General features: G+C 43.7%; 2 protein-coding genes and 1 long non-coding RNA gene across 5 annotated transcripts in view; 1 reads left to right on the top strand and 2 right to left on the bottom strand.

Moving 5' to 3' along the window:
* pih1d1 (PIH1 domain containing 1) overlaps positions 1 to 2,389 on the bottom strand; it is a 2,825-nt gene extending 436 nt beyond the window's left edge. Inside the window, exons 1-9 of one of the 2 annotated variants that reach the window (XM_028412904.1) lie at positions 2,293 to 2,389; positions 1,607 to 1,698; positions 1,444 to 1,501; positions 1,147 to 1,335; positions 605 to 666; positions 442 to 523; positions 282 to 378; positions 160 to 186; positions 1 to 72 (exon numbers count right to left, since the gene is read on the bottom strand). The exon at positions 1 to 72 is cut by the window's left edge and continues 7 nt beyond it. In XM_028412904.1, coding sequence (XP_028268705.1) covers positions 1 to 72; positions 160 to 186; positions 282 to 378; positions 442 to 523; positions 605 to 666; positions 1,147 to 1,335; positions 1,444 to 1,501; positions 1,607 to 1,684 — 665 coding nt within the window. In that variant the 5' untranslated portion in view covers positions 1,685 to 1,698; positions 2,293 to 2,389. The other variant, XM_028412905.1, reaches the window with a different exon arrangement.
* Positions 2,390 to 4,664: 2,275 nt separating this feature from the next.
* Positions 4,665 to 15,371, bottom strand: LOC114440447 (uncharacterized). The gene is made up of 15 exons (XM_028412893.1): positions 15,245 to 15,371; positions 11,886 to 11,946; positions 11,739 to 11,807; positions 10,966 to 11,016; positions 10,799 to 10,897; positions 10,584 to 10,701; positions 10,079 to 10,093; positions 9,952 to 9,996; positions 8,058 to 8,168; positions 7,670 to 7,732; positions 7,099 to 7,122; positions 6,866 to 6,969; positions 6,734 to 6,778; positions 6,510 to 6,569; positions 4,665 to 6,342 (listed from the first exon to the last, which is right to left on the bottom strand). Exons 2-15 carry the CDS (start codon positions 11,916 to 11,918, stop codon positions 6,304 to 6,306), a joined length of 876 nt encoding a protein of 291 aa, XP_028268694.1. The 5' UTR covers positions 11,919 to 11,946; positions 15,245 to 15,371; the 3' UTR covers positions 4,665 to 6,303.
* Positions 13,083 to 19,542, top strand: LOC114440458 (uncharacterized). Of its 2 annotated transcripts, none has more exons than XR_003671143.1 (3): positions 13,083 to 13,251; positions 15,175 to 15,917; positions 19,486 to 19,542. It is a non-coding gene; the product is annotated as an uncharacterized LOC114440458 (long non-coding RNA). The 2 variants fall into 2 exon arrangements; XR_003671142.1 differs by lacking the exon at positions 19,486 to 19,542 and having other exon boundaries at positions 13,097 to 13,251; positions 15,175 to 15,634; positions 15,804 to 16,311.
* The last annotated feature ends 7,074 nt before the right edge of the window (positions 19,543 to 26,616 follow it).

The following is a 26,616-nucleotide window of genomic DNA, read 5'->3' as shown; positions in this document are numbered from 1 at the left end:
GGGAGCTTGATTTCTGCTATGAGGTACTCGGGGTTGCCAGCAGGGGGCTCCACGAGCAGCGTGAACTCCGGTCTGGGAACAGTGAGGGAACGTATGAAAGCATGTCACTCTCACTCTGCAAACACCGAGTTAAAACGCAGACAGAACAACGAGCCTCACCTCCTGGCGTTAACAGCAGCGGTCTCCCTGCAGGGAAACAGACACAGCATCAGTGCACTGAAAACACGTGTGTGTGACCTCACGGCCTAAAAACAAGGCTTCCACCTCGGGGTCAGACGTACTGAGGCTGCAGCTCCTGAATCACCGGCCTGCTCTTCGTCCGGATGTTCTGCTCGCTGAGTGAGCCCAAGAACTTTCTGTTCTTCAGCACCTTCCAGTCTGCAAGAGCGAGGAATTAAAAACAAGTCTCCCTCTCTCTCTCACACACACACACACACTTACCTCTACTGAGCTCCAGGTTATATTTGTTCTCTAAACCTTCAACAGACACCATGATAACAAACTGCTGGAACAAGGGATCCTTCTACAAGACACAAGTGTGCACAGTGATCAAAACATGACCACACACACACAGACCCAACACTACAGCCTGGCTCATACACACCTGACACTTCTGGAAGAACTCCTGATTGATGACAACATCATACGCTGTGCAGCCCTGAGAGCCTGAAACAGTGAGTGGGAATGGGAGAGAAAGAGATTCACAGGAACGCAGCTGTAAACATGGAGACGTTCCAGACAGACAAATCTGTGTCTGAAGTATGAGTTCCACTGCCGGCCACAGCCCATAAACCAGTAAGACAGCTACATATGGAGTGCACGGAGAAATTAGGTGTCTATAATCCCAGAAGAGAAGGCACAGAATGTTCTTATGGAACAGCTAGCCAAAAGCAGCTAGCAGCCTTGTTTGCTGTTCTTGCGCTCGCTCCAGCTTCTTGAGGTCGCTTCCTGTTCCAGTGCCAGCTAGAAAAGTTCCTGAAACAGAGGCGCAGCTGTTCGCTGACCAAAGTAAAACAACTGCGCCTCTGTTCCAGTGAAGACAACATCAAGACATCATACATAGGGCTGCAACAAACCAGTATTTTGATACAGCAGCAAACTGTGTGCTGATCAGAGCGGCTACAGAACTGGCCTGGCCTAACTCACTGTTATCGGTTTCTGTGTGCGGCTCGCCGAGGCTCATGGGAACTCTGTAGCCGCTGGGATCGTCTGATTGGAGCAGTTCCACCAGTTCATCCCTGGAGAGTTCAGGTGGAGGCGGGACTGAGGTAGACTGGCAGATGTTGATGAAGACCTTCTGCTGGTCCTTCTCATTGACAGTCTTCACACAGGTGCCTGGCCGAGGGAGAAAAACGGAAAAGATGGTCGTGTGACAGGGCTAAACTGCGGCCTTGACCTCCATGTGTGAAGATTTGATAGAAGATGTTTTGTGGCGGAGCTCACCAGGCTGGGGTCGGATGAGTTTGGAGTCTGGGTTTTCAGCCTGCATGGTACCCATCGTCTAACAAAAAGAAGAAAAACAGAACTGCAGAATGACAACAGATAATCACTGACACCGAAGAAAGCGACTTAAAGACAGTTCTTACTCTCAGTGTGCATGAGTTACCTGTAGGAGCAGCTGCTGATACAGCTCCTCCTGTTCCTGTAACTCCAGCTCGGAGTTCAGAAGTGAGGAGTCTGTCATCGTGAGCAGGAAATCTGTCCACAACCCAAAGAGACACACAACAAGTGCAACATTTAGAACTTCAAGAAGGAGAGGGAGGCACTCATCCTTATGTCTGTGACAGCTCTTTAGGAAAATGTAAAGCTCAAGCTCAGGTCAACGTACACACGGAATATCAAGATCCAGCTGTGTGATATCAAGTGTCTCTTTAAGGAGCTCACGTTCTTGTTCTAAATGCAATTTAGCAAGATAATATCACAGCTATCATCTGATGTGGCATCAAACGTGATATTTGACGATAAAACGTACAGATTTCATCACATGTCTACATTTCACGCGTAGTTACAAAGTGATATTAGCTTCAAATGATACTACCTACGTTCTAGACAGCAGATAAAACTCTGTTTTTCCCTCTTATGACAACGACAGATGTGACGACGTCTTGTTAAACTTTCTTAATGTTTCCTTTCAGCAACGTTAGCTTAGCGCTAGCTTAGTAGCATGCCAGCTAGCACGCTAGCTTCCCGTTTCGTTTTCCGCTTCAAATAACTTCACTTCAGCTTCTCCGTGTGTTTACTGTCCTCACGCTGTCAACACACACACACACACACATATAAACGTGTGTTTACCTTTTCCGTCTTATCCGGTAGTTACTGTGAAAACTCACGCCGGTGGTTTCCGTGGTGTTACGTAGCGACAACTTCCGGTTCCTGGCTTTCAGAATAAAATCCCTCACTAGGATCAAAAAAGTTGTTCAAAGTTGTTCAGTTGTTTGCAAAATATATACTCAAGTAAAAGTAGAAGTGCTGCATCAACAATCCTACTTAAGTAAAAGTCTTAAGTACTTTTAAATGTACTTAAAGTATTCAAAGTAAAAGTACTCACACACTGAATATATATGATTGATTTCCATTGCAAAGGATCTGAACAGGTTAAAATAATCAAAGTAAAATGGAGCATGTGTAGTTAATGTCCATGTTCAGTCCAGAAGCAGCTGTGGACAGGTCTGTGTGTCATGAGGCAGGCTGTGGGCATCAAGTGAACAGAGAGGCTGCTGATAACAAACAGGCATTCAGCATGTTTACTGTGTCAGTGTTCCTGCTGTAGATTCATGTGATGATTCATGCTCATCACACATTAAAGGTCGGGTAGGAGATTTCATTCTGATGCTCTTTGTGTTAAATTAGTGTAACTTCTCTTTACAATCCGATAGCAACCGATTAGTTCGGCAGTTTCTCATTAAAACGAAGAATATGAATCATCTGAAGCTATAAAACATAAAAACATCATCAATCCTCCGGGTGGACCCTGTAGGAGTATTGGCTGGTTGTCTCTCTCTTCCTGCTCTGTGCGCACCAGAGAGGTACGTGCATGATGGCCGAAGTCACAGACCGCAGCTCGTCTTCAGGTGATGCGTCCATGTGATTGGAGGCGTGGCTTCGGGGTGAGCTCCGAGAGAAAGGGGCGTGTGTTTACTTTAAATCTGGCTGACTCTCACTGAGTTTTCAGAATCTCCTACCCTACCTTTAATGGATGGACCTGTGTTAACTGAGCCAGAGCACCGGCATCATGACTGAGGCTCATAATAGAAACACAGCTGCAGCGTGACACCAGCTCCATGCAGAGTCTGACCTCACATCAGTCCAGCACAGCTGTATGAACACAACTGTATTCATAAATGTACTTAATGTAAAAATGTATTGTTAAATGTAGTGGAGTACAATGTACAGGTAACAGCTGCAACATGTAATGGAGTAAAAGTATAAAGTATGCATTATTTATAAGTAAAGTAGAATGATGCATGAAAAATTACTTATGTACAGTAACAAAGTACAAATACTTAGTTACTTTCCACCACTGGTCACAACCAGACCTGACCTGAATGCATGGAAGGAGTCAGACAGAGAATGACCCACAGAGGACACGGCAGAAATGTCCAAGAGATCCAGAGAAACAAAAAACAGGAAAGCCGCTGGAATTTAAACGACGTGTTACGTTGGTTTCTCTTTTCAGCACATTCACTCTCCATGAGCTCAAAATAACCGAAAAAAACCTCTTTCAGGACTCAGACTGAATTCCTCTGTGTACTGGAAGAGCGCTCAGTGACTGAAGGTCTCTGTGTATAAATGTGTGTGTGTCTGAGAGTTTCATAGCTCGCCCACACTCGCACAGTGGTCCATTATCTACCCCCTCTTTCAGATTACTACCTTGACCCAGATGTTATAAGGTCGTGTTGCTGCTCAGTTCTCACAGGCCTGTCCCCAGTGTTACATAAGACTTCTCATTGAAGTGTGCCTCGAGGGAATCATACAATTTAATGTGCGTGGATTCCAGCCTGACAATTATCTTCTGCTCTTCAGCTCTTTGTTAGCGTCATCAATCATCATCATAATCCTCATAATGATACTGCTGAAACAGCTGGTCTTTGTACAGACTTGTTTAGCAGTAACCAGACAGTTCGACTCTCACGCCAGAGCGACACTCAAAAGCTGTTGACAGTGTTCATCTGTCTCCTCATGTACAGCGAACACTGCGTCCTCCATCAAGGATGTGACTGCCGATAGAAGCAGCAGGATCAGTTCTGGAGTGTGTAGATCTACACTCTCAGCTCACAAATGCTGTTTCTCGTTGCAGATGGACGATGAACTAAGAAACACTAAGGAAAAAAAGGACCTTGAACACGGTGCTCACAGCTTTTCTTAGATATTACACACATAACAAATGCTAAAAAATTGAAGTTTAATGTGAAGAACGTCCCTCAAAGTGTCCTTGACATATTGTGACGCGTTGTGGTCAGAAGAACGGGAGGCGCACGAGGTCACGGAGATACCAAAATGATGGATAATTCCTTCAGTCGAGGTCAAAGCTTAAAATCTAAAAGAATTCTACTGAGGTGGAAGGGACACACAGACACTCAGAGCACGACCGACGAACAACTGGGTGGGCAGAGTAAAGACATTTTATTCACAGGTAATACAGACACCATATGACACATGCCTGTTTAAAGACTTAAAAAAACACTTTCCCCACAGCTTACAGTGTGCTCTTCCTGTCACACACACACACACACACACACACACATCATTTTCTGTTTGTTAAACAATAAATAAAGTGGATCATCAAAACACACAAACACACACACAGTGGTTTTAAACCATATTGAGGATATTATATATGATATATATTATTGTTATGTAGGTTATTATATTTGTATAAATGTTGGTTATAATGTGACGATATGTTGGTAAAGTCTGCATTCTTGTAATAAGACTGGATACGTTTGGTAACGTTAGACCTTGTGTAACGCTGGATTGTTGCATTTGCAGGAAGAACTATTCACAGGAGTCACGATCACATTATAGCAATATATAGCATAGCATTAGCATTAAGCTAACTGGCTAACTGGTACATGCAGGGTGAGAATATCAGAAAGGCTGTGTGTGAAGTCACTCCCTGATCACTACATATGGTGCTATACAGAGCCTCCGCCATTTTGTAGTGCTGTCCGAACTCTTAGTGAGAAATTCTAGACCCCATACAGGGCCCTCAATGCATCCCACAATGCATCATTGTAAAGTAGTGTCCATCCAATGGTCTCTGCTTGCCTAGCGGAAATCAAACTAATTATAACTGCGTAGTTTGTTTAGCCGGCAGAGATCGGATCGTTTAATTTGTGACATGTCTGAATCGTCCGAAAATGCTTTCACAATGAGTTCACTGCATGCTGCGCGACACTGACCTCCACACATGGGGGTAGGGAGTGAGGGAGGGAGTGATTTCAGACACAGCCACCAACCCTAACCTCAAAATTCAAGATGGCCGCTCACAGTCAAAAACGTATGGATGAGTAATGTACTCTGCACCTTGTAACACACTCTGTATGAATGATTAAAAAAATATAATGTTATGAGGTTGAAGGTAAAAGCAGCACATGATACAGCAGAGAGAAAAAAAATCATAATTTCTGCATCAAGCTTAAACATCAACATTCAAAATTCATATTTCCTCTATAATCAATACAGTCACAGTCAGTCTGACGCCATCAAATGAAAAACCTGAGCTTTGTTAGTGCACCTGTGTGTGTTCACTGCATCCAGACAGCTGGGCGGCAACGGCTTCAGTTTGTTCAACGAATGAAAATAATACTTTCAGATTTACAGGCCGACCTGACATGGACAGGTGAGAACATACTGCTGCCACTTTCAGCTCCACTTAGCTTTAGCTACAGTTCTGCTAACAAACTTAGCCTCTCTGGTGTGTTTTTTGTGTTTTTTCCTGACGAGCTTCGTCCTAACCACACTCTGTGCTAGTATAGAGCCAGCTAGCTTCTTCCAGTGTTACATAATTCAAACAACAAAAAAGAAATTAATACGGAAGCGCGTGAGTATTTGAGATCGATCAGTACTTTCCCGAGCTGCATCCACGAAGCTGTGGGTATTATTACAGGCTAACAGGCATGAAAAATACAATTAAACTACAGCTGCCACAGCTGCATGCAAACAGCTGATCAAGGTGACTCCAATATACAAAGAGCCAGTAGCTGGAGCTAACACTGGAATGAAAGAGCTGAGCCTGGAGCTGAGTCCCTGCTACACAGAGCTGGTGCTGCTGGAGTCCTCCGCCACATCCTGCAGCTCCCTTCAATCAGCTGGTGACATGGTGACGGTGTGAGAGTGGTGCTGTACGACAACGACAAACAAAGACGCAGCACATGTGAATGTCCACGCAGATATAAACCCTCACACAGGACATCACTCCCAGCCCAGGTCTGCTGCGAGCAGCGCCGTGGAGGAGCAGTCAATTAAAGCCAGCCTGGCCAGGACAGGGAAGACGTTCTCACACTAACCTGAATCAGATGTTTGGATTCTCTGTCACATTCTTTTTCAGTTTCCAGTGGCGTGCTGAGCTAAAAGAAGAGAACAGAAAGGTGCATGTTAGGGCGAGCAGCAGCGGCAGCAGCAGCAGCAGCCTGCCGGCCGCTCTTTAACCCCTACTCTTTTTGACACAGTTGAATGGTCATAAAAGCTTTTTTCTTTTTTGTATGTATTCCCAACATGTCTGCAGAAGTACCTGGTACTCAGTCAGTGGGGCTCCATTCAGCATACAGGCGTCCGTCTGGAAAAACACATTTTGTCACTTCGATGTTTAAACATGTGGATTTCCAAAAAAAAAACTAAAGACAAAGAACTCTCTGTAGCTGACCTGCTGTTTTTGGTTCGAACTACAACACGTGTACACGACAACCGTCAGCAGGACGACGTTCAGGAGGAACGACAGCAGCAGCAAGATGTTATGGGACGGGTTCTCTGTTCCAAACAAAATACAAAGACTCAGTCAACCAACCCAAACCATTTTATTTAAGGAGCGCTCCTTTTAACGGTGGAATTCATTTAAAAAACAGCAAAAAGACTGAATTGAAATGACGGCAGGCTTACCATAACTTTGTGGACTATATGTGTCTAAAGCAAAAAAAAGAATTAATTAGTTAATGCATTCATAAATAATAATTGACTGTATACAGCAAAGAGACAGAGTTTTATATGTGTAACTGTTGAGCTCACCAGCAGTTCGAGAGTTATTATAATGACAAGAAAGCAGACGGATTGAAAAACTGAAGCAACATCAAAGAAGAGCAAGATTTAAAAAAATGAATCATGACGGCTCCAAATTAAAAACAGGTAAAGCTCATGCAGCGGAGAACGGTGCGAATAAAACAACAGTAATAATGATGAGTCTGATATTATGCTTATGATGGTAGCATCACGACAGGCGCAGTTTAGATGACGGTTAAACTGTGACATAGCAGGATAACGGTTCAGCTGACTCGCTAACTCCATCCATCCATCCATCTTCAACTGCTCGCTAACTGATAGTTGGTATTGTTAGCATAGCAGCCAGCTCACCACATGCAACAAATAAATGGACCAACCAGCCATTTATCGTGCTCCAGTTTGATGTGGTCTGACGTTTTCTACGGATTCTAGTGAAAATAAAGAAAAAACTCACCAAAGCCTAAAAAACGCTTTGTTTGCTGTGAGTGGGCGTGGCCAAACAGCGTTGCAGCGCCCCCTAGAAGGAGATATGGGTCCCTGTAAGACTTAGGGAGAAGAAATCCGGTACACGGATGTATCGCCTCGATACGAGACAGAAAGTCTGTCGGCGGTGTCCTCTAAAGCGTAAATTGTTGAAAGACTGCGGCAATTTGCGTTTCGCCCTCGCCGTAATTTAACAAACTCCTCCCAGAGGAATCGTGATGAGAGTATTTTACACAAAGTACTACATCACATGAATCACAGGTAGGTTCTGAATTAACCCGGTGTGTCCTACAGTGGAAGAAAGTATGCGGACATAAATATATATGTATAGATGTTTTAATCACATTAGCATAGCTTACCGTTGATTGGTTCTGTGGATGTCAGGGTAATTGTAGTTGTTTTTGTTGTATCTGGCATTTTTGTTGGTGGAGTTACAGTTGTTGATGTTGATGACATACATGTTGTAGAATCTAAAATTAGAGACATCTCAGTCAACAATAAAATTATATATATATATGGATGTAATATTCTGTGCAAGTTAAAGGTACAGGAAAGTAGAGACCAGCTTATTTCTTCTGTAACGAAATGTTCTTCTGTTAGACAGAAAGTCTCTCAGAGGTGTCCTCTAAAACGTACACAAAATATGACAGCACATAAATCACAGGTAAGTTCTAACTAAACCTGGTGTGTCCAGCCGTGGAAGAATGTTTGTGGGTTGTAATCACATTAGCATAGCTTACCAATGATTGGTTCTGTGGGTGTCACGTTGATTGTAGTTGGTATTAGAGTTGTTGTTGTTTTTGTTGTATCTGGCATTTTTGTTGGTGGCGTTACAGTTGTTGTTGATGTTGTTGTTGGCAGTTTTGTTGTGGTTGTTGTTGTTGGCAGTGTGGTTGTTGTTGTTGGCAGTGTTGTTGTTGTTGGCAGTGTGGTTGTTGTTGTTGGCAGTGTTGTTGTTGTTGTTGGCAGTGTTGTTATTGTTGGCAGTGTGGTTGTTGTTGTTGGCAGTGTTGTTGTTGTTGTTGGCAGTGTTGTTGTTGTTGGCAGTGTGGTTGTTGTTGTTGGCAGTGTTGTTGTGGTTGTTGGCAGTGTTGTTGTTGGCAGTGTTGGTGTTGTTGTTGTTGGCAGTGTTGTTGTTGTTGTTGTTGGCAGTGTTGTTGTGGTTGTTGTGGAACCTAAAATTAGAGACATCTCAGTCAATAATAAAATCTGACATTTAGAGCTACATCCATCCATCATCCTTTAACCCGCTTCATCCTGCAGTGCAGGGTCACGGGGGTCAGGAACCTGTCCCAGCTATCTATGGGTGAGAGGCGGGGTCCACCCTGGACAGGTCACCAGTCCATGGCAACACACAGTCAGACAACTGTTCACACTCACACATCTACGGTCAATTTAGAGTCACCAATTAACCTGACAAGCACATCGAACAAGCCGGAGCACCTGGAGAAAACTCACAGAGAGGCCCCCGCCAGATTCGAACCAATATTACATCCATATGAGCAACATGTGGATGTGATATTCTGTGAAGGTTAAAGGTACAGGAAAGACCGGCTCATTTCTTCTGTAATGAAATGTTCTGTTGAAACACAGGTTCATAGTTTTGTTCTGCTGCTTTCACCATGCAAAACATCACTTGTTATACACGTGTGTGTGTGTGTGTCCTCACTTTTACAGTATCACAGTGATTTTGTACTATGGCTAAACAAAGAGGGCAGTTATTTTGAGAGTTTTTGATGTGTTGGATTTCTGTTGTTTTAAAATGTCGGCAGCTTTAAAAGACCTTTTTATTGACAGACCCTGAGACGAGTAGATTTTTTTTCATAGCATGTTCATATATTTTTATTAATGTAATTTATTCCTACATTTTTATTACATGTTTTCTTCGTTTTCTTCATCATGCGTTGTCATTACTTTGTGACCTAACGAGCCCCAGTTGTCAGTGCTCCTTATAGTAAATGAAGTTTGAGGTTTTAAAAGCCAGAGTTGGCGGCAGAGCTCAATCCAACAATCCTCGTGTCAGCTGATGCTTTGCAGCCTTGTCAGTTTGTAATTGAAACATCACATCAGCTCTTGTTTCCTGTACCTTTAAAACAAAGAGTAACACACCCACAAGCAAGAAGACAGAAGCAGAATGAAGACAAGCATTAGTGAGACGGACAGGAAGGAGAGCAGCGTGGCGTGCGTCATCCCCCCATGCACAGCATCCACATGCACTTCATAGACATGTGTGAACAAATGAGTGCGACTTACTTTGTGTAAATTCATTGACTTTCTGATAAAGGCCAAAAATCACATCTAAAAAAAGACAATGAATTAGAAAGTGTCTTTTACAGTGCGTCCATGTGACTTGTTTACATATATCAGCACATGTACTCACCAAAGTCACCGCAAACTGTGGAGGACGAGAGAAAGAGAAACTCATTTTAACAACGTGATACAGCCACCAGCACCACCTGACACCACCTGTGACCGACACTTGTAATTCAGCGAGGATGATGCTAATGTGCAGAGTAAAGCATGTGTAGGGGTCAGGTTCCATTTTTATGACGTTATCAATAATAAATAAGCATGCATTTCATTGAGAGGAAGCTCTCAGGGCACTTAAGAACTTTCTTAAGGACGCCTCTCACAGCACCAACAACACACCGACAATAGTTGATTAAATAGACTAAAAGCTGGACTCATGGAGCCATGAGTCATGTATGCTAGGCCGGTTTGAAAAGGTGAGTCTTGTAGTATATGATGGAGAGGGGCTGGGGGAGAGAGATCCGGAGTCTTGGGGCAGAGTGGCCAAACGGTCCTAACCCCATAGGGGGGCAGGTGGGTGGGTGGAGAGGAGGGCTGAGGAGGGTGTGAGTGAGATAGTTTATAGATCTGCATACCTGGAGGTGGCTTCCCATCTTGAACCCTGATATTCATTAATTTGACATATAGGCAGGCCAGGTGAAAGAAAGGGACTCTGACTACTTGCTCCTCCTCGCTTATTCTTTGTTTGGCGTCCTGTGAACAGACAGGAAGTGATCGGTTCGGTCGGCCTTCAGTGATAAAACACAACAACAAACCTGGCAGTAAAAAAAAGCTGCTACTGCACACTCACGTGATGATAAGTGATGCTACAAGCCATATTGCGTAAAAACGAATTCTCGTCGTGTTGTGTTTTTTCACAGAATCGATTGAAGCCGCTCAAGATCATCTCCTGCAATCGAAAGAGATTCAAGTTAATGGCTCACATGCTTAAATTTACACACGATTTAACAACGTTACCATTATGTTGTTTGTTTCTATGAGGACAGTCTCGTTTTCCAGATGTTTTCCCTGTGAAGTGAAGCAGAAACATTGGAAGACATCCGCTGTTAGGCCCCGTTCACACTGGAGAAAGTCATTCCAGCTAGAGTAGGATTGAGCCCAGGCAGCCTTTAAACTGGATGCGTTCAGACCTATTTTCAAATCCAGCGTGTTTGCTGTCCTCCAAACCACTAGGTGGCGCCTCGTAATATACAGAGTCCGTTCACGCCGCAGTAGGGCCGCGTGTGCGTCATGCGGTTTTTTTGTCCCGTGTCGCGGTCCGTGAACCGGAAGTAGCACATCACTAACCGGAAGTAGTAGTAGTCGCTAGCCAGATTCGCTCGCCACATTTGCGTTGACACCTGAGCCACATTTGAGCCACCCACGAGAGGTGGATCTAGCCGGATTGAAATCAAACTGGATACAGCCGGATTCAAGGTGTTCACACTCAGAAAAAAACACATCTGGATTGATCAGGATGCGGCCGAATCCTGTTTAAGCCAGATTTTTCCCCCCAGTGTGAACGGGGTATTAGTGTCCTGGTAATCACTGCTCAGTCATCATCGCTGCACTGTTCCTCTTAAAGGCCTCTAGGGGGTGTTTGTTATTTTTTTAGAAATAACTTTCTGAACATAAAAGATCATTCAACTGCACCATAACTGTACTGGTAATTCCAAAGGTCCTCAAATGACACCTGTTCACATGGCATGCATTACCCATAATGACGTCATATAAACAGTATGAGCACGTACCCAGGATGCTACATTTTCAAAATAATCGTTGATTTTCTCCTCAGACAGGTCGATGGAACACAGGAACACCTAGCAGACAGAAACAGAAAGATCAGCTTTCAGACCACGTGAAACGTCCGCGAGTAACTCTGCTGAGGCGGAACTTACACAGAGAAACAGGGCGACAGTGCATGATGTCATGCTGCCGCCGTGACCATCCGAGCTTACGCTGTGATGAGAGAAAACAAAGCCATGTAAGTAAGTAAGTAAGTAAACTTTATTTATATAGCACCTTTCACAGATAGGATCAGGGCATTCCAGAGTCTGGGAGCCACTGCCAGAAAGGATCGGTCTCCCTGGGTTTTCAGGCGGGTTTTTGGAACCTTAAGAAGGTGTTGGCAGGAGGATCGAAGTAACACACCAGCATGTCTGTGATGTGCTGGGGGGGCTTACCCATTTAAAGCTCTGAAAGTTAGGGTTAAAATATTAAAATCAATTCTGAAGTTAATGGGGAGCCAGTGTAAGGAAGAAACAATCGGGGTTAATGTGAGACCCTCTGTTGGATCCTGTTTAAAGCCTTGCAGCAGCATTCTGAACCAGCTGCAGGCGTTTGAGTCCAGAACTTGGAGCCAAATACATCTGGTTTCTTTAGCAGCACAGATGTTGGCAGGACATCGAGGGGGGGGGGGGGTAACAGGGGAGAAAGAGGAGGCGGTAGGTTAGCTCTGATGTTTTCCACCTTCCACCTCACAAAACACTGTAAAACCCTGTCACAGTCACTGTGTGAACAGGGACAAGGGGTGCCGAAGGGGAAACCGTTTTCTGAACATTGTCAAACAGTACTCTTGGATTTTTCTTGTTCATTGTTACAAGGTCACTGAAGAAGGCAGATCTAGCCTGTTTTATCATGTCATTGAGTGCCGCAATAAGTCCCTTTAAGTGCAATCTATGAACTTTAAGATTTGTGGATTTCCACCTTCTCTTGACTTTTCTAACCTGGTTTATCCAGGGGCAGTGGGTTCTGGCTGCAGAAGTGCTCCACCACATTTAAAACAGTCAGACAATGTCTATTAAAAGACTGAACAAACATTTCAACATCAATACAGCTGTCAAAAGTGGTGGGGTCAAAAGATTGAGAAGGTTTTTCAATATAATGCGTCTGAGAGTTACAACCTTATGTGAAATATGGTTCGAATTAAAGACAAAGTGAGGAAAATGCAGCAGGGGTCTGAAACCTGGATGTCACTCATTCTGTAAACAGCACTACCATACGCTGCCAAAAACAACCGGAACTGAAGGAAAAGGAGGAAAAGTACAAGTAAGCACAAAAAGTTCAAAGAGGGAATCAGCCTCCAGTTCATTAAACTCTGACGCTCTGCCAAATGACTCGGAGCCACTCCTCTGCACCCACAGCTCGGCTGCAGAGGCTGAACCACAGGCACTTTCATTTTTCTGGTTTCATGCTGTTATTACACAGTACGGAGGACAAGACTGGACCCGGTCTGCCCGGCGGTCTCAAGGCACTCAGTCACAGGTTTTTCCATTTGTACATGTTTCAGTTATTGATTAATCTGTAATTGATCATTTTGTGACACCACTTAATTTACATGGAAGAAAACCATTCCGAACCTTGAAACCACCACACAATATACAACATATTTTACAAAATATGGAATTTGGTTACAATACTAATGGTACATTTCAAACCAAGTTGTTTGGTGATGGAAAATATTTGTATGGCAGACAATTGATGGTAAAACTCTCTTTGTATTGAAATCTGTCATTTTTGGCAATCCTCTACTGAAAAGCTGAGCTGGTAGAAGTGTCAATGGTTTTTCATATAATATTTTACATTTATAAAATATATATATAAATATATAAAATATAAATATCCATATTAGGTATGGAAAAAAATCTGGAAGTCTGAAAAAAAACAACCTGTAAGAAAGCAAAAAAAAAAACAAAAAAAACCCCCTGAAATAAATCAATACAATCACCCTGAAACAGCGTCTACAGCAGGGGTCTCAAACTCAGCTTACCCAGGGGGCGCTGGGGGTAGAGTCTGGGTGAGGGTGGACCGCTTTAAAAAAAAAAAAGTGTTTCAAATAGTCTAAAAAAGTAAACTGGTCCATTCGTCTCAATCTTTATTAATAACAGGTCAGAATAGGGATGCAAATTATTGATTCATTCATTAATCGTTAGTTGAATGACCTTATCCATCGATTAGCGATTAATTGATAAGCTGCGATTTTCCTGGGCCTGAATTTCACTAAGACTAAAATCTAAACATTGTTTACTAAATAAACTGCACGTCATATTCCTTAATGAGTGACTTGCTGAACCTTTGGAGATACAGTACAGACAATGACATTTATGTAGGCTAGAATAACAAAATCTATTGTGAATAGAAATTAAATAAAACATGTCACGCTGCTTTAACATGAAAAGAAGTTGTTCACTGGCGCTTGTTTACAGGGAGGGCAGCCACTGAGAACACGTGTTCTGTTCAACACTGCTACCTGCACACAGTGATCACGCCACACCTGAAAACACACACCGTCAACATACCAGCATGGCCAGGCTGCTGAGAACTGTCCAACAGACGGCGCGTCGCTTGACACAGTTTTCAATGCGCGCTCTGTCCGCTGGTGCAGGACGCTCACATGTGTGTGTGCACGCCTGTGTGTGTGTGTGTGTGTGTGTGTGTGTGTGTGTCGGGGGGGGGGGGGGGGGGGGGGGGGCGCCACTCCTCAAAACAAATCCCCAAAAAACGAAATATCAGAGAAATACTGCCGGGGCAATTAATAATAAAAATAAAATGCACAGAGTGAGCCTCGGCAAATAAGTGTGTGTGAGAGAAATGTGCGGGCCGCACTAACACTAAACTTTGATGTCAAGTGGGGGGGGGCCACAAACATCTGGTCTACAGAGTGAGAGCTCAGGCTCTGCAGCAGCCAACTCTCAACTAACTAAAAACCAGCGTGACTGACTGGAAATCACAGACCCTGCACCAAGCATACATTTCTGTGAGAACACTGTCAATAAATTTAGAATCAGCTCAGGCAGACCCTCAGAGAGGAGGTCTGAAACAACAAACATGCCAGAAACACAAAGATGCTCCAGATTCTTTCCATACACAAAGTATTTTTTATTTTATAAATGTATAATATTGTATGGAAAACTATACTCGTCTAAATGCTTTTCAGTAGAGGATTGCAAAAAAAACAAAACAAATTTCAATACAAAGAGTTGAATTTTACCATCAATGAGCTGCCACAGATCATCCCATCACCCTGACGAACATCTTGGTTTCTTTGGGTAAAGAAATTCCACGTTGATTCCCAGGTTCAAAAAGCTTTTACCACCATTTTCCTTCCATGTACATCAGCCGGAGTAGTTTAACAAATGATCACTTGAAGTAGCATCTACAGGCTCACTAATGTTTCTGTTGTCTCAGAGTCCGGTCGGATCCAGAGCAGCTGCAGGCTGCATGCAGAACACATGCACATTCAGCATGATCCACTTACATGAAGCCCGGTCCCCTCCTTGTTAAACAGCCAGAGCTGTTGCAGCTTCTCCTTCTCCTTCTTCTTCTGTGCCGTGCCACCAAAGGTCCAGTAGGCTCCTCGGATCTGACAGATATATAGCACTGAAGCCTCAGAACCAGCCGAATGAACGTCGCAGCTTGTTGCGCAGCCCCGACCCACCCCGCACACGGTTACTTTCACTTTCTACTGCTCCTGATAATCAAAGCTATGAGATCATCCGGGGAGTTTTTAGAGAGAGAGAGTACTTGTGGATCCTTCCCTGTAGTGTGTTTCGCTTTTAAAGAGGGTCATCTTTGTGACTGTCACTGGTTAACATGGGCGTGTTCACCGCATGTTCACCGGCCAACACCATGAAGGAGACACGTGCAGGTGAAGCGCCCTGAGGCCGCAGCTGGTCCCCGGTGCAGGGACGCTGGGTCATGTTGCTGTTGTGCAGAGTTCGAATCCCGCTTTGGGGCTTTATTTATTTACATATGAGGCTGTTTTGATTTATAAGCATTAAATTATAAACATTAAATTCTGTGCATGGTGTCGACAGGACGGCTGTTTTTATTCAACGCGGATATCTACATCTTGCATCGTTCCACAGCCACACGGCGTGGGAGTGGTCTCGGATTGTGACAAATCAGCGGATTCCAACACCATATGTAAGGTAGGAGGTAGGTGGATGGGGGAAAATAAGCTGGAAGTTCCCAATGTTCCCCTTTGGCTGAACACATCATTTACAGCCGGAGTAAACAACAAAAATACATCTGGTCATCTGTGAGGAAAGAGGCTGGTTGGAGGCGTCAAAGGGGGGTTTGTGTGGGTTCTGCAGTCTGGCAGTCCGTCCCTGTGCAGCACTCTACAGAGACCGTAAGCATCAGAACTGTTGCCATGTAACTGATGAGGTTTCACATTAGCTGGAATTCACCTTAGTGATTAAGTGCATACATAAAACATAAAACAAGTAACATATAAGCAGAGGTGGAGGAAGCACTGCAGCTCGGTACTTAAGTAAAAGTAGAATTACCCAGCAAAATATTTACTCAAGTAAAAGTAGAAGTGCTACATCAACAATCCTACTTAAGTAAAAGTCTTAAGTGCTTTTAAATGTACTTAAAGTATTCAAAGTAAAAGTACTCACACACTGAATATATATGATTGATTTCCATTGCAAAGGATGTGAACAGGTTAAAATAATCAAAGTAAAATGGAGCATGTGTAGTTAATGTCCATGTTCAGTCCAGAAGCAGCTGTGGACAGGTCTGTGTGTCATGAGGCAGGCTGTGGGCATCAAGTGAACAGAGAGGCTGCTGATAACAAACAGACATTCAGCATGTTTACTGTGTCAGTGTTCCTGCTGTAGATTCATGTGATGATTCATGTTCATCACACATTCATGGATGGACCTGTGTTAGCAGACAGCAGCTAACTAGTTAGCTCACTGAGCCAGAGCACCGGCATCATGACTGAGGCTCATTATAAAAACACAGCTGCAGCGTGACACCAGCTCCATGCAGAGTCTGACCTCTCATCAGTCCAGCACTGTGTTCATCACATGGAACAAGGAACTACAGACACTGGAGACATGTAGTGGAGGAGAAAGTCCAGGTAACAGCTGCAGCATGGAGTCAGAGGAGAAAGTATGAGCTATTATTTTTACTTAAGTAGAAATACATAAAAATTACTTAAGTACAAATACTTAGTTACTTTCCACCACTGCACATACGAAGCATGCATGGGGTAAGATGAGCAAAAATGGAATCTAAACTAAATAAATAAATATGAATTTACAAAATACACAGATGAACAGAACATGTAAGGGTTACATGAGGGTCAATTCTTGAGACTCGGAGGAGCTGTGATAAACCTGTTCCTGCTTTGTTGCCACTAACAACCATTCTCTCAAGTCTAAACTGAATTCTGTTACTTTTGCCTATGAGATCATCCGGGGAGTTTTTAGAGAGAGTACTTGTGGATCCTTCCCTGTAGTGTGTTTCGCTTTTAAAGAGGGTCATCTTTGTGACTGTCACTGGTTAACATGGGCGTGTTCACCGCATGTTGACCGGCCAACACCATGAAGGAGACACGTGCAGGTGAAGCGCCCTGAGGCCGCAGCTGGTCCCCGGTGCAGGGACGCTGGGTCATGTTGCTGTTGTGCAGAGTTCAAATCCCGCTTTGGGGCTTTATTTATTTACATATGTGGAAATATATGGTCAAACCTGGTCAAAATATATGTTTGTTTGCACATATGGTAAAAGTGTATGGTTGCTCATAGATCGAGACCTCTGACTGAGGCCATAAAGTATTCTGATGTTTAATGGTTAGTTTAGAAATTCGAACTGCAAACTCCTTAGTTGACCCAAAGATGAAAACACAAGCTTGCCAAAGAGACAAGATATACTCAAGGTCGTGTAGCAGGAGGACCTGTGAGAATACACACACACACTCACATCAAAGATGTGAGTGGAGAACTTCAATGTCTTTTAAGTTTCGTATACGCCCTCCACCTTGTGATTATTGAATATGCATGTTTCACTGAAAAACATTACCTTTTATGCCTTTCTATGTAAATGTAACCACACCTTGTTGTAAGATTAATAAAACGCATAGATTTAGCTAATGCTTTCTTTTGTCTCCCTCTGGCACCTGAATGCAGAGACATTTTCTCATTCACATATCAGGGAACGCAGTATCGCTACACCAGGCTACCTCAAGGTTTTGCGCTCTCCCCCGGTATTTTTAATCAGGTTTTGAAACAGATACTCAGTCACTGCACCCTCCCAGAAAACACTACACTCATTCAGTACGTTGATGACCTTCTTATCGCAGCTCCAACGGCAGCAATCTGCCTGGATGCCACGCAGGCTGTTTTGCAACATCTGGCCACAGCTGGTTTTAAGGTCAGCAAATCTAAACTCCAATTAGTCAGGAAACAAGTTGCTTTCTTAGGACGCATTGTTTCACAAAAGGGAGTCAGCATATCGCCTTCACACAAATCTACCATTTTGCATCATCCGCGTCCTGACAAAGTGAAGGACATGCTCTCATTTCTCGGTCTGACTGGCTACAGTAGAAACTTTGTTGCTAACTACACTGGCCTCACACAACCTCTCAGAGACCTTGTCAAAGAACATGGCATGCGTAATGTGTCAGCTCGCCTAAATTGGACGCAGGCAGCTGAACAAGCATTCATTGCTCTTAAACAATCTTTGGCCACTGCAGCAGAACTAGCCACCCCTGACTACACTTTACCTTTCTATTTGGATGTCTCTGGAACGGATGCCTGCATCAATGGCATCCTGTTCCAGAGAAAAGGGGGAGAGAGAGTAATACTGATGTACATCAGTGTCCCCCTGGACAACATGGAGAAAAGACACCCTCAGTGCACACAACACGCAGCAGGAATAGCTAAGCTAATTCAAAAAACCGCACACATGGTCATGGGACACCAGCTGTATGTACTGACAACACATAGTGTAGTGGCATACGTGAACTCAGAGACATTCACACTCACCTCATTGAGACAGAGGAGGTTGAGCAAGATTTTAGAAGCACCAAACATCACCTTCACACATGAGGGCATCAACATGGCAGAGCAGATAGGAGCTGGAGAGCCACACACATGCACAGAGAGGGTGATTAGGGAAGAAAAGGTCAGAGTCGATTTACAAGCCACACCTCTTTCAGAGGCCAGAAATCTGTTCACAGATGGGTGCTGTTTTAGACATGACACAGAAGGACTCAGAGCAGCATACGCAGTTGTTGAAGACACAGGGGAAGAAATGAGAACACTGAAAGCAGAAAGATTAGAGGGACAGCAGTCAGCGCAGAGAGCCGAGGTGAGGGCAGTGATTGAGGCACTAAAGATAGGTCGAGGACAGGACATCAATGTTTTTACTGACTCAGCATATGTGGCAGGAGCAGTGCATGTGGAATTAGGGCAATGGCTGAGAGCAGGTTTTCTCACTGCAACTAACAAACCTATACGGCATGAGGCTGAGATGAGAGAGCTTGCTGAAGCTCTGTTGTTGCCTAGCAAAGTGGCTGTGATTAAGTGCAAAGGTCATGGAGCAGGAACTGACAGGGTCACAAGAGGAAACAATGCAGCAGATCAGGCAGCAAAACAGGCAGCAGGCTATGTTGAGCGAATGATTTTTATGTGTTCAGAAACAGACTTGCCTCCCCCTGTTGATTGGACTGATTTGATGCAATTGCAAAACAAAGTTTCTCCACAGGAAAAAACACTGTGGAAAGCTGGAGGGGCGACTGACACAGGAGGAGTATGGAGAGGGCCTGACGGACGCCCCATACTGCCACCTGGACTGAGACAGACTGCCATGGAAGAAGCACATGGGGTAGGCCATGTGGGGTGTCGTGACAAACTGTCATTAAATTTCTGATTAACACCTACATCCCTAGACATGGTTTTCCGAAAAAAAAAAGAAGCATGCTTTTGGTACTGTTTATCATTCACAGTCTCAAGGAAAGGTGGAAAGGATGAATCAAACCTAAAACAAAAATTGGCTAAAATCTGTGCACAGACCAAATTTATATGGGTTCAAGTATTATCTATTGTATTGATGTTCTGGTAATAACGCCATATAATCTACACCTTATGAGCTTCTTACAGGTCGACAGTTTCCTGGACCAGCTGGCCAGCTGACACTGAAAGAGTATGTATTATGATATTAATATAAACCATAATGAATTTGAAGCTTTGGTGTTAGTATTTAGCCGAGTGGGTACTTCTGAGGGTCATCAAAAGGAAGTGGTCGGAGCCGAGGTGGACAGGTCCCTATCAGGTGACGGAACGCACCTCACACGCAGTTCGGCTGAGAGGAAAGGGGGACACCTGGTTCCACTGGAGCCAGTGCACAGCTGCAGAGGAGCCTCAATGATCTCTACAGGACGTCCACGCTGATCTGAGGGCGCAGAAGTCTGAATCGGCTGATTCAGATACGGATCCTGTCACAAAAGGGGCAGAATAATCCCCTGACAGGAATCCAGGATCCCGGGTAGTCTAACCCCAGGGATCCGAAGAAAGAAGACACATCCTGAGGACGAGAGGACCAGAGAACCAGGCGGGGCGCTGGACGATGAGGCAGACGGACAGGAACACATACATGAACTGATAAAACACAATTTTGAACATTCTTACTGTAGGATAATTTTCATTACATTTGAGCTGTTAGGAGTATCTGGGGGCGGGAACGGTGAAAGACCGACCGATTAAAATACCCCCACATACTATGATGTATAACATGTTTTTGTTTTCTTGTTGGGATAACCATATTAGGGTTGTTCATAATTTCTTTGATCTACTGGTTACACTGCGAGTTCCCTGGACAGAGGTATAAAACTACATATTAATTTTATATTAATCTTTATACTGTTCTACTTGTACTTATATTACTTTTATATTATCCTATTGGTTATAATCATGGTTGTGGTTCTATTCCTCCTGACGGTCTATGTGTTGTTACATATAGATGTCACTTTTACCCATAGTTTTGTTTGATTACACACAGTGTTTTTCCTATTTGCTGATGTGACCGTTTATTGTTTCTTTTTCCTTATATTTCTGAGTGTTGGACTCTTAGTAGAGTCCAAAAGGGGGAATTGTGGAAATATATGGTCAAACCTGGTCAAAATATATGTTTGTTTGCACATATGGTAAAAGTGTATGGTTGCTCATAGATCGAGACCTCTGACTGAGGCCATAAAGCATTCTGATGTTTAATGGTTAGTCTAGAAATTCGAACTGCAAACTCCTTAGTTGACCCAAAGATGAAAACACAAGCTTGCCAAAGAGATAAGATATACTCAAGGTCGTGTAGCAGGAGGACCTGTGAGAATACACACACACACTCACATCAAAGATGTGAGTGGGAGAACTTCAATGTCTTTTAAGTTTCGTATACGCCCTCCACCTTGTGATTATTGAATATGCATGTTTCACTGAAAAACATTACCTTTTATGCCTTTCTATGTAAATGTAACCACACCTTGTTGTAAGATTAATAAAACGAGCCTAATGCATGGGACGGACAGAATGCAAATGGTCAGCTGCTGGAGCAGATCGAGGGGTCTGTATTGAGCTGTGCATTCTCCCTTTATAAAGGCGAAACTGAAACTGATCAGTACTGGTTTTCATTCAATGTTCTGTGCATCGGGGACGGAGTCTGGGAATCCGGGGTGACCAGATCAGGTCACAACACATATGAGGCTGTTTTGATTTATAAGCATTAAATTATAAACATTAAATTCTGTGCATGGTGTCGACAGGACGGCTGTTTTTATTCAACGCAGATATCGACATCTTGCATCGTTCCACAGCCACACGGCGTGGGAGTGGTCTCGGATTGTGACAAATCCACGGATTCCAACACCATATGTACGGTAGGAGGTAGGTGGATGGGGGAAAATAAGCTGGAAGTTCCCAATGTTCCACTTTGGCTGAACACATCATTTACAGCCGGAGTAAACAACAAAAATACAACCAACTGTTTGGTCATCTGTGAGGAAAGAGGCTGGTTGGAGGCGTCAAAGGGGGGTTTGTGTGGGTTCTGCAGTCTGGCAGTCCGTCCCTGTGCAGCACTCTACAGAGACCGTCAGCATCAGAACTGTTGCCATGTAACTGATGAGGTTTCACATTAGCTGGAATTCACCTTAGTGATTAAGTGCATACATAAAACATAAAACAAGTAACATATAAGCAGAGGTGGAGGAAGCACTGCAGCTCGGTACTTAAGTAAAAGTACAAGTACCCAGCAAAATATTTACTCAAGTAAAAGTAGAAGTGCTACATCAACAATCCTACTTAAGTAAAAGTCTTAAGTGCTTTTAAATGTACTTAAAGTATTCAAAGTAAAAGTACTCACACACTGAATATATATGATTGATTTCCATTGCAAAGGATCTGAACAGGTTAAAATAATCAAAGTAAAATGGAGCATGTGTAGTTAATGTCCATGTTCAGTCCAGAAGCAGCTGTGGACAGGTCTGTGTGTCATGAGGCAGGCTGTGGGCATCAAGTGAACAGAGAGGCTGCTGATAACAAACAGGCATTCAGCATGTTTACTGTGTCAGTGTTCCTGCTGTAGATTCATGTGATGAATGCTAACTCGGTATTTTTAATCAGGTTTTGAAACAGATACTCAGTCACTGCACCCTCCCAGAAAACACTACACTCATTCAGTACGTTGATGACCTTCTTATCGCAGCTCCAACGGCAGCAATCTGCCTGGATGCCACGCAGGCTGTTTTGCAACATCTGGCCAAAGCTGGTTTTAAGGTCAGCAAATCTAAACTCCAATTAGTCAGGAAACAAGTTGCTTTCTTAGGACGCATTGTTTCACAAAAGGGAGTCAGCATATCGCCTTCACACAAATCTACCATTTTGCATCATCCGCGTCCTGATAAAGTGAAGGACATGCTCTCATTTCTCGGTCTGACTGGCTACAGTAGAAACTTTGTTGCTAACTACACGGGCCTCACACAACCTCTCAGAGACCTTGTCAAAGAACATGGCATGCGTAATGTGTCAGCTCGCCTAAATTGGACGCAGGCCTCGGAACAAGCATTCATTGCTCTTAAACAATCTTTGGCCACTGCAGCAGAACTAGCCACCCCTGACTACACTTTACCTTTCTATTTGGATGTCTCTGGAACGGATGCCTGCATCAATGGCATCCTGTTCCAGAGAAAAGGGGGAGAGAGAGTAATACTGATGTACATCAGTGTCCCCCTGGACAACATGGAGAAAAGACACCCTCAGTGCACACAACACGCAGCAGGAATAGCTAAGCTAATTCAAAAAACCGCACACATGGTCATGGGACACCAGCTGTATGTACTGACAACACATAGTGTAGTGGCATACGTGAACTCAGAGACATTCACACTCACCTCATTGAGACAGAGGAGGTTGAGCAAGATTTTAGAAGCACCAAACATCACCTTCACACATGAGGGCATCAACATGGCAGACCAGATAGGAACAGGAGAGCCACACACATGCACAGAGAGGGTGATTAGGGAAGAAAAGGTCAGAGTCGATTTACAAGCCACACCTCTTTCAGAGGCCAGAAATCTGTTCACAGATGGGTGCTGTTTTAGACATGACACAGAAGGACTCAGAGCAGCATACGCAGTTGTTGAAGACACAGGGGAAGAAATGAGAACACTGAAAGCAGAAAGATTAGAGGGACAGCAGTCAGCGCAGAGAGCCGAGGTGAGGGCAGTGATTGAGGCACTAAGGATAGGTCGAGGACAGGACATCAATGTTTTTACTGACTCAGCATATGCGGCAGGAGCAGTGCATGTGGAATTAGGGCAATGGCTGAGAGCAGGTTTTCTCACTGCAACTAACAAACCTATACGGCATGAGGCTGAGATGAGAGAGCTTGCTGAAGCTCTGTTGTTGCCTAGCAAAGTGGCTGTGATCAAGTGCAAAGGTCATGGAGCAGGAACTGACAGGGTCACAAGAGGAAACAATGCAGCAGATCAGGCAGCAAAACAGGCAGCAGGCTATGTTGAGCGAATGATTTTTATGTGTTCAGAAACAGACTTGCCTCCCCCTGTTGATTGGACTGATTTGATGCAATTGCAAAACAAAGTTTCTCCACAGGAAAAAACACTGTGGAAAGCTAGAGGGACGACTGACACAGGAGGAGTATGGAGAGGGCCTGACGGACGCCCCATACTGCCACCTGGACTGAGACAGACTGCCATGGAAGAAGCACATGGGGTAGGCCATGTGGGGTGTCGTGACAAACTGTCATTAAATTTCTGATTAACACCTACATCCCTAGACATGGTTTTCCGAAAAAAAAAAAGAAGCATGCTTTTGGTACTGTTTATCATTCACAGTCTCAAGGAAAGGTGGAAAGGATGAATCAAACCTAAAACAAAAATTGGCTAAAATCTGTGCACAGACCAAATTTATATGGGTTCAAGTATTATCTATTGTATTGATGTTCTGGTAATAACGCCATATAATCTACACCTTATGAGCTTCTTACAGGTCGACAGTTTCCTGGACCAGCTGGCCAGCTGACACTGAAAGAGTATGTATTATGATATTAATATAAACCATAATGAATTTGAAGCTTTGGTGTTAGTATTTAGCCGAGTGGGTACTCCTGAGGGTCATCAAAAGGAAGTGGTCGGAGCCGAGGTGGACAGGTCCCTATCAGGTGACGGAACGCACCTCACACGCAGTTCGGCTGAGAGGAAAGGGGGACACCTGGTTCCACTGGAGCCAGTGCACAGCTGCAGAGGAGCCTCAATGATCTCTACAGGACGTCCACGCTGATCTGAGGGCGCAGAAGTCTGAATCAGCTGATTCAGATACGGATCCTGTCACAAAAGGGGCAGAATAATCCCCTGACAGGAATCCAGGATCCCGGGTAGTCTAACCCCAGGGATCCGAAGAAAGAAGACACATCCTGAGGACGAGAGGACCAGAGAACCAGGCGGGGCGCTGGACGATGAGGCAGACGGACAGGAACACATACATGAACTGATAAAACACAATTTTGAACATTCTTACTGTAGGATAATTTTCATTACATTTGAGCTGTTAGGAGTATCTGGGGGCGGGAACGGTGAAAGACCGACCGATTAAAATACCCCCACATACTATGATGTATAACATGTTTTTGTTTTCTTGTTGGGATAACCATATTAGGGTTGTTCATAATTTCTTTGATCTACTGGTTACACTGCGAGTTCCCTGGACAGAGGTATAAAACTACATATTAATTTTATATTAATCTTTATACTGTTCTACTTGTACTTATATTACTTTTATATTATCCTATTGGTTATAATCATGGTTGTGGTTCTATTCCTCCTGACGGTCTATGTGTTGTTACATATAGATGTCACTTTTACCCATAGTTTTGTTTGATTACACACAGTGTTTTTCCTATTTGCTGATGTGACCGTTTATTGTTTCTTTTTCCTTATATTTCTGAGTGTTGGACTCTTAGTAGAGTCCAAAAGGGGGAATTGTGGAAATATATGGTCAAACCTGGTCAAAATATATGTTTGTTTGCACATATGGTAAAAGTGTATGGTTGCTCATAGATCGAGACCTCTGACTGAGGCCATAAAGCATTCTGATGTTTAATGGTTAGTCTAGAAATTCGAACTGCAAACTCCTTAGTTGACCCAAAGATGAAAACACAAGCTTGCCAAAGAGATAAGATATACTCAAGGTCGTGTAGCAGGAGGACCTGTGAGAATACACACACACACTCACATCAAAGATGTGAGTGGGAGAACTTCAATGTCTTTTAAGTTTCGTATACGCCCTCCACCTTGTGATTATTGAATATGCATGTTTCACTGAAAAACATTACCTTTTATGCCTTTCTATGTAAATGTAACCACACCTTGTTGTAAGATTAATAAAACGAGCCTAATGCATGGGACGGACAGAATGCAAATGGTCAGCTGCTGGAGCAGATCGAGGGGTCTGTATTGAGCTGTGCATTCTCCCTTTATAAAGGCGAAACTGAAACTGATCAGTAATGGTTTTCATTCAATGTTCTGTGCATCGGGGACGGAGTCTGGGAATCCGGGGTGACCAGATCAGGTCACAACACATATGAGGCTGTTTTGATTTATAAGCATTAAATTATAAACATTAAATTCTGTGCATGGTGTCGACAGGACGGCTGTTTTTATTCAACGCAGATATCGACATCTTGCATCGTTCCACAGCCACACGGCGTGGGAGTGGTCTCGGATTGTGACAAATCCACGGATTCCAACACCATATGTACGGTAGGAGGTAGGTGGATGGGGGAAAATAAGCTGGAAGTTCCCAATGTTCCACTTTGGCTGAACACATCATTTACAGCCGGAGTAAACAACAAAAATACAACCAACTGTTTGGTCATCTGTGAGGAAAGAGGCTGGTTGGAGGCGTCAAAGGGGGGTTTGTGTGGGTTCTGCAGTCTGGCAGTCCGTCCCTGTGCAGCACTCTACAGAGACCGTCAGCATCAGAACTGTTGCCATGTAACTGATGAGGTTTCACATTAGCTGGAATTCACCTTAGTGATTAAGTGCATACATAAAACATAAAACAAGTAACATATAAGCAGAGGTGGAGGAAGCACTGCAGCTCGGTACTTAAGTACAAGTACAAGTACCCAGCAAAATATTTACTCAAGTAAAAGTAGAAGTGCTACATCAACAATCCTACTTAAGTAAAAGTCTTAAGTGCTTTTAAATGTACTTAAAGTATTCAAAGTAAAAGTACTCACACACTGAATATATATGATTGATTTCCATTGCAAAGGATGTGAACAGGTTAAAATAATCAAAGTAAAATGGAGCATGTGTAGTTAATGTCC

The sequence above is a fragment of the Parambassis ranga genome, chromosome 8 (assembly GCF_900634625.1).
Source record: "Parambassis ranga chromosome 8, fParRan2.1, whole genome shotgun sequence".
Taxonomy (NCBI): Eukaryota; Metazoa; Chordata; class Actinopteri; family Ambassidae; genus Parambassis; species Parambassis ranga.
Note: the sequence above shows the minus strand (reverse complement) of the source record. Positions and strands in the feature narration are given on the sequence as shown.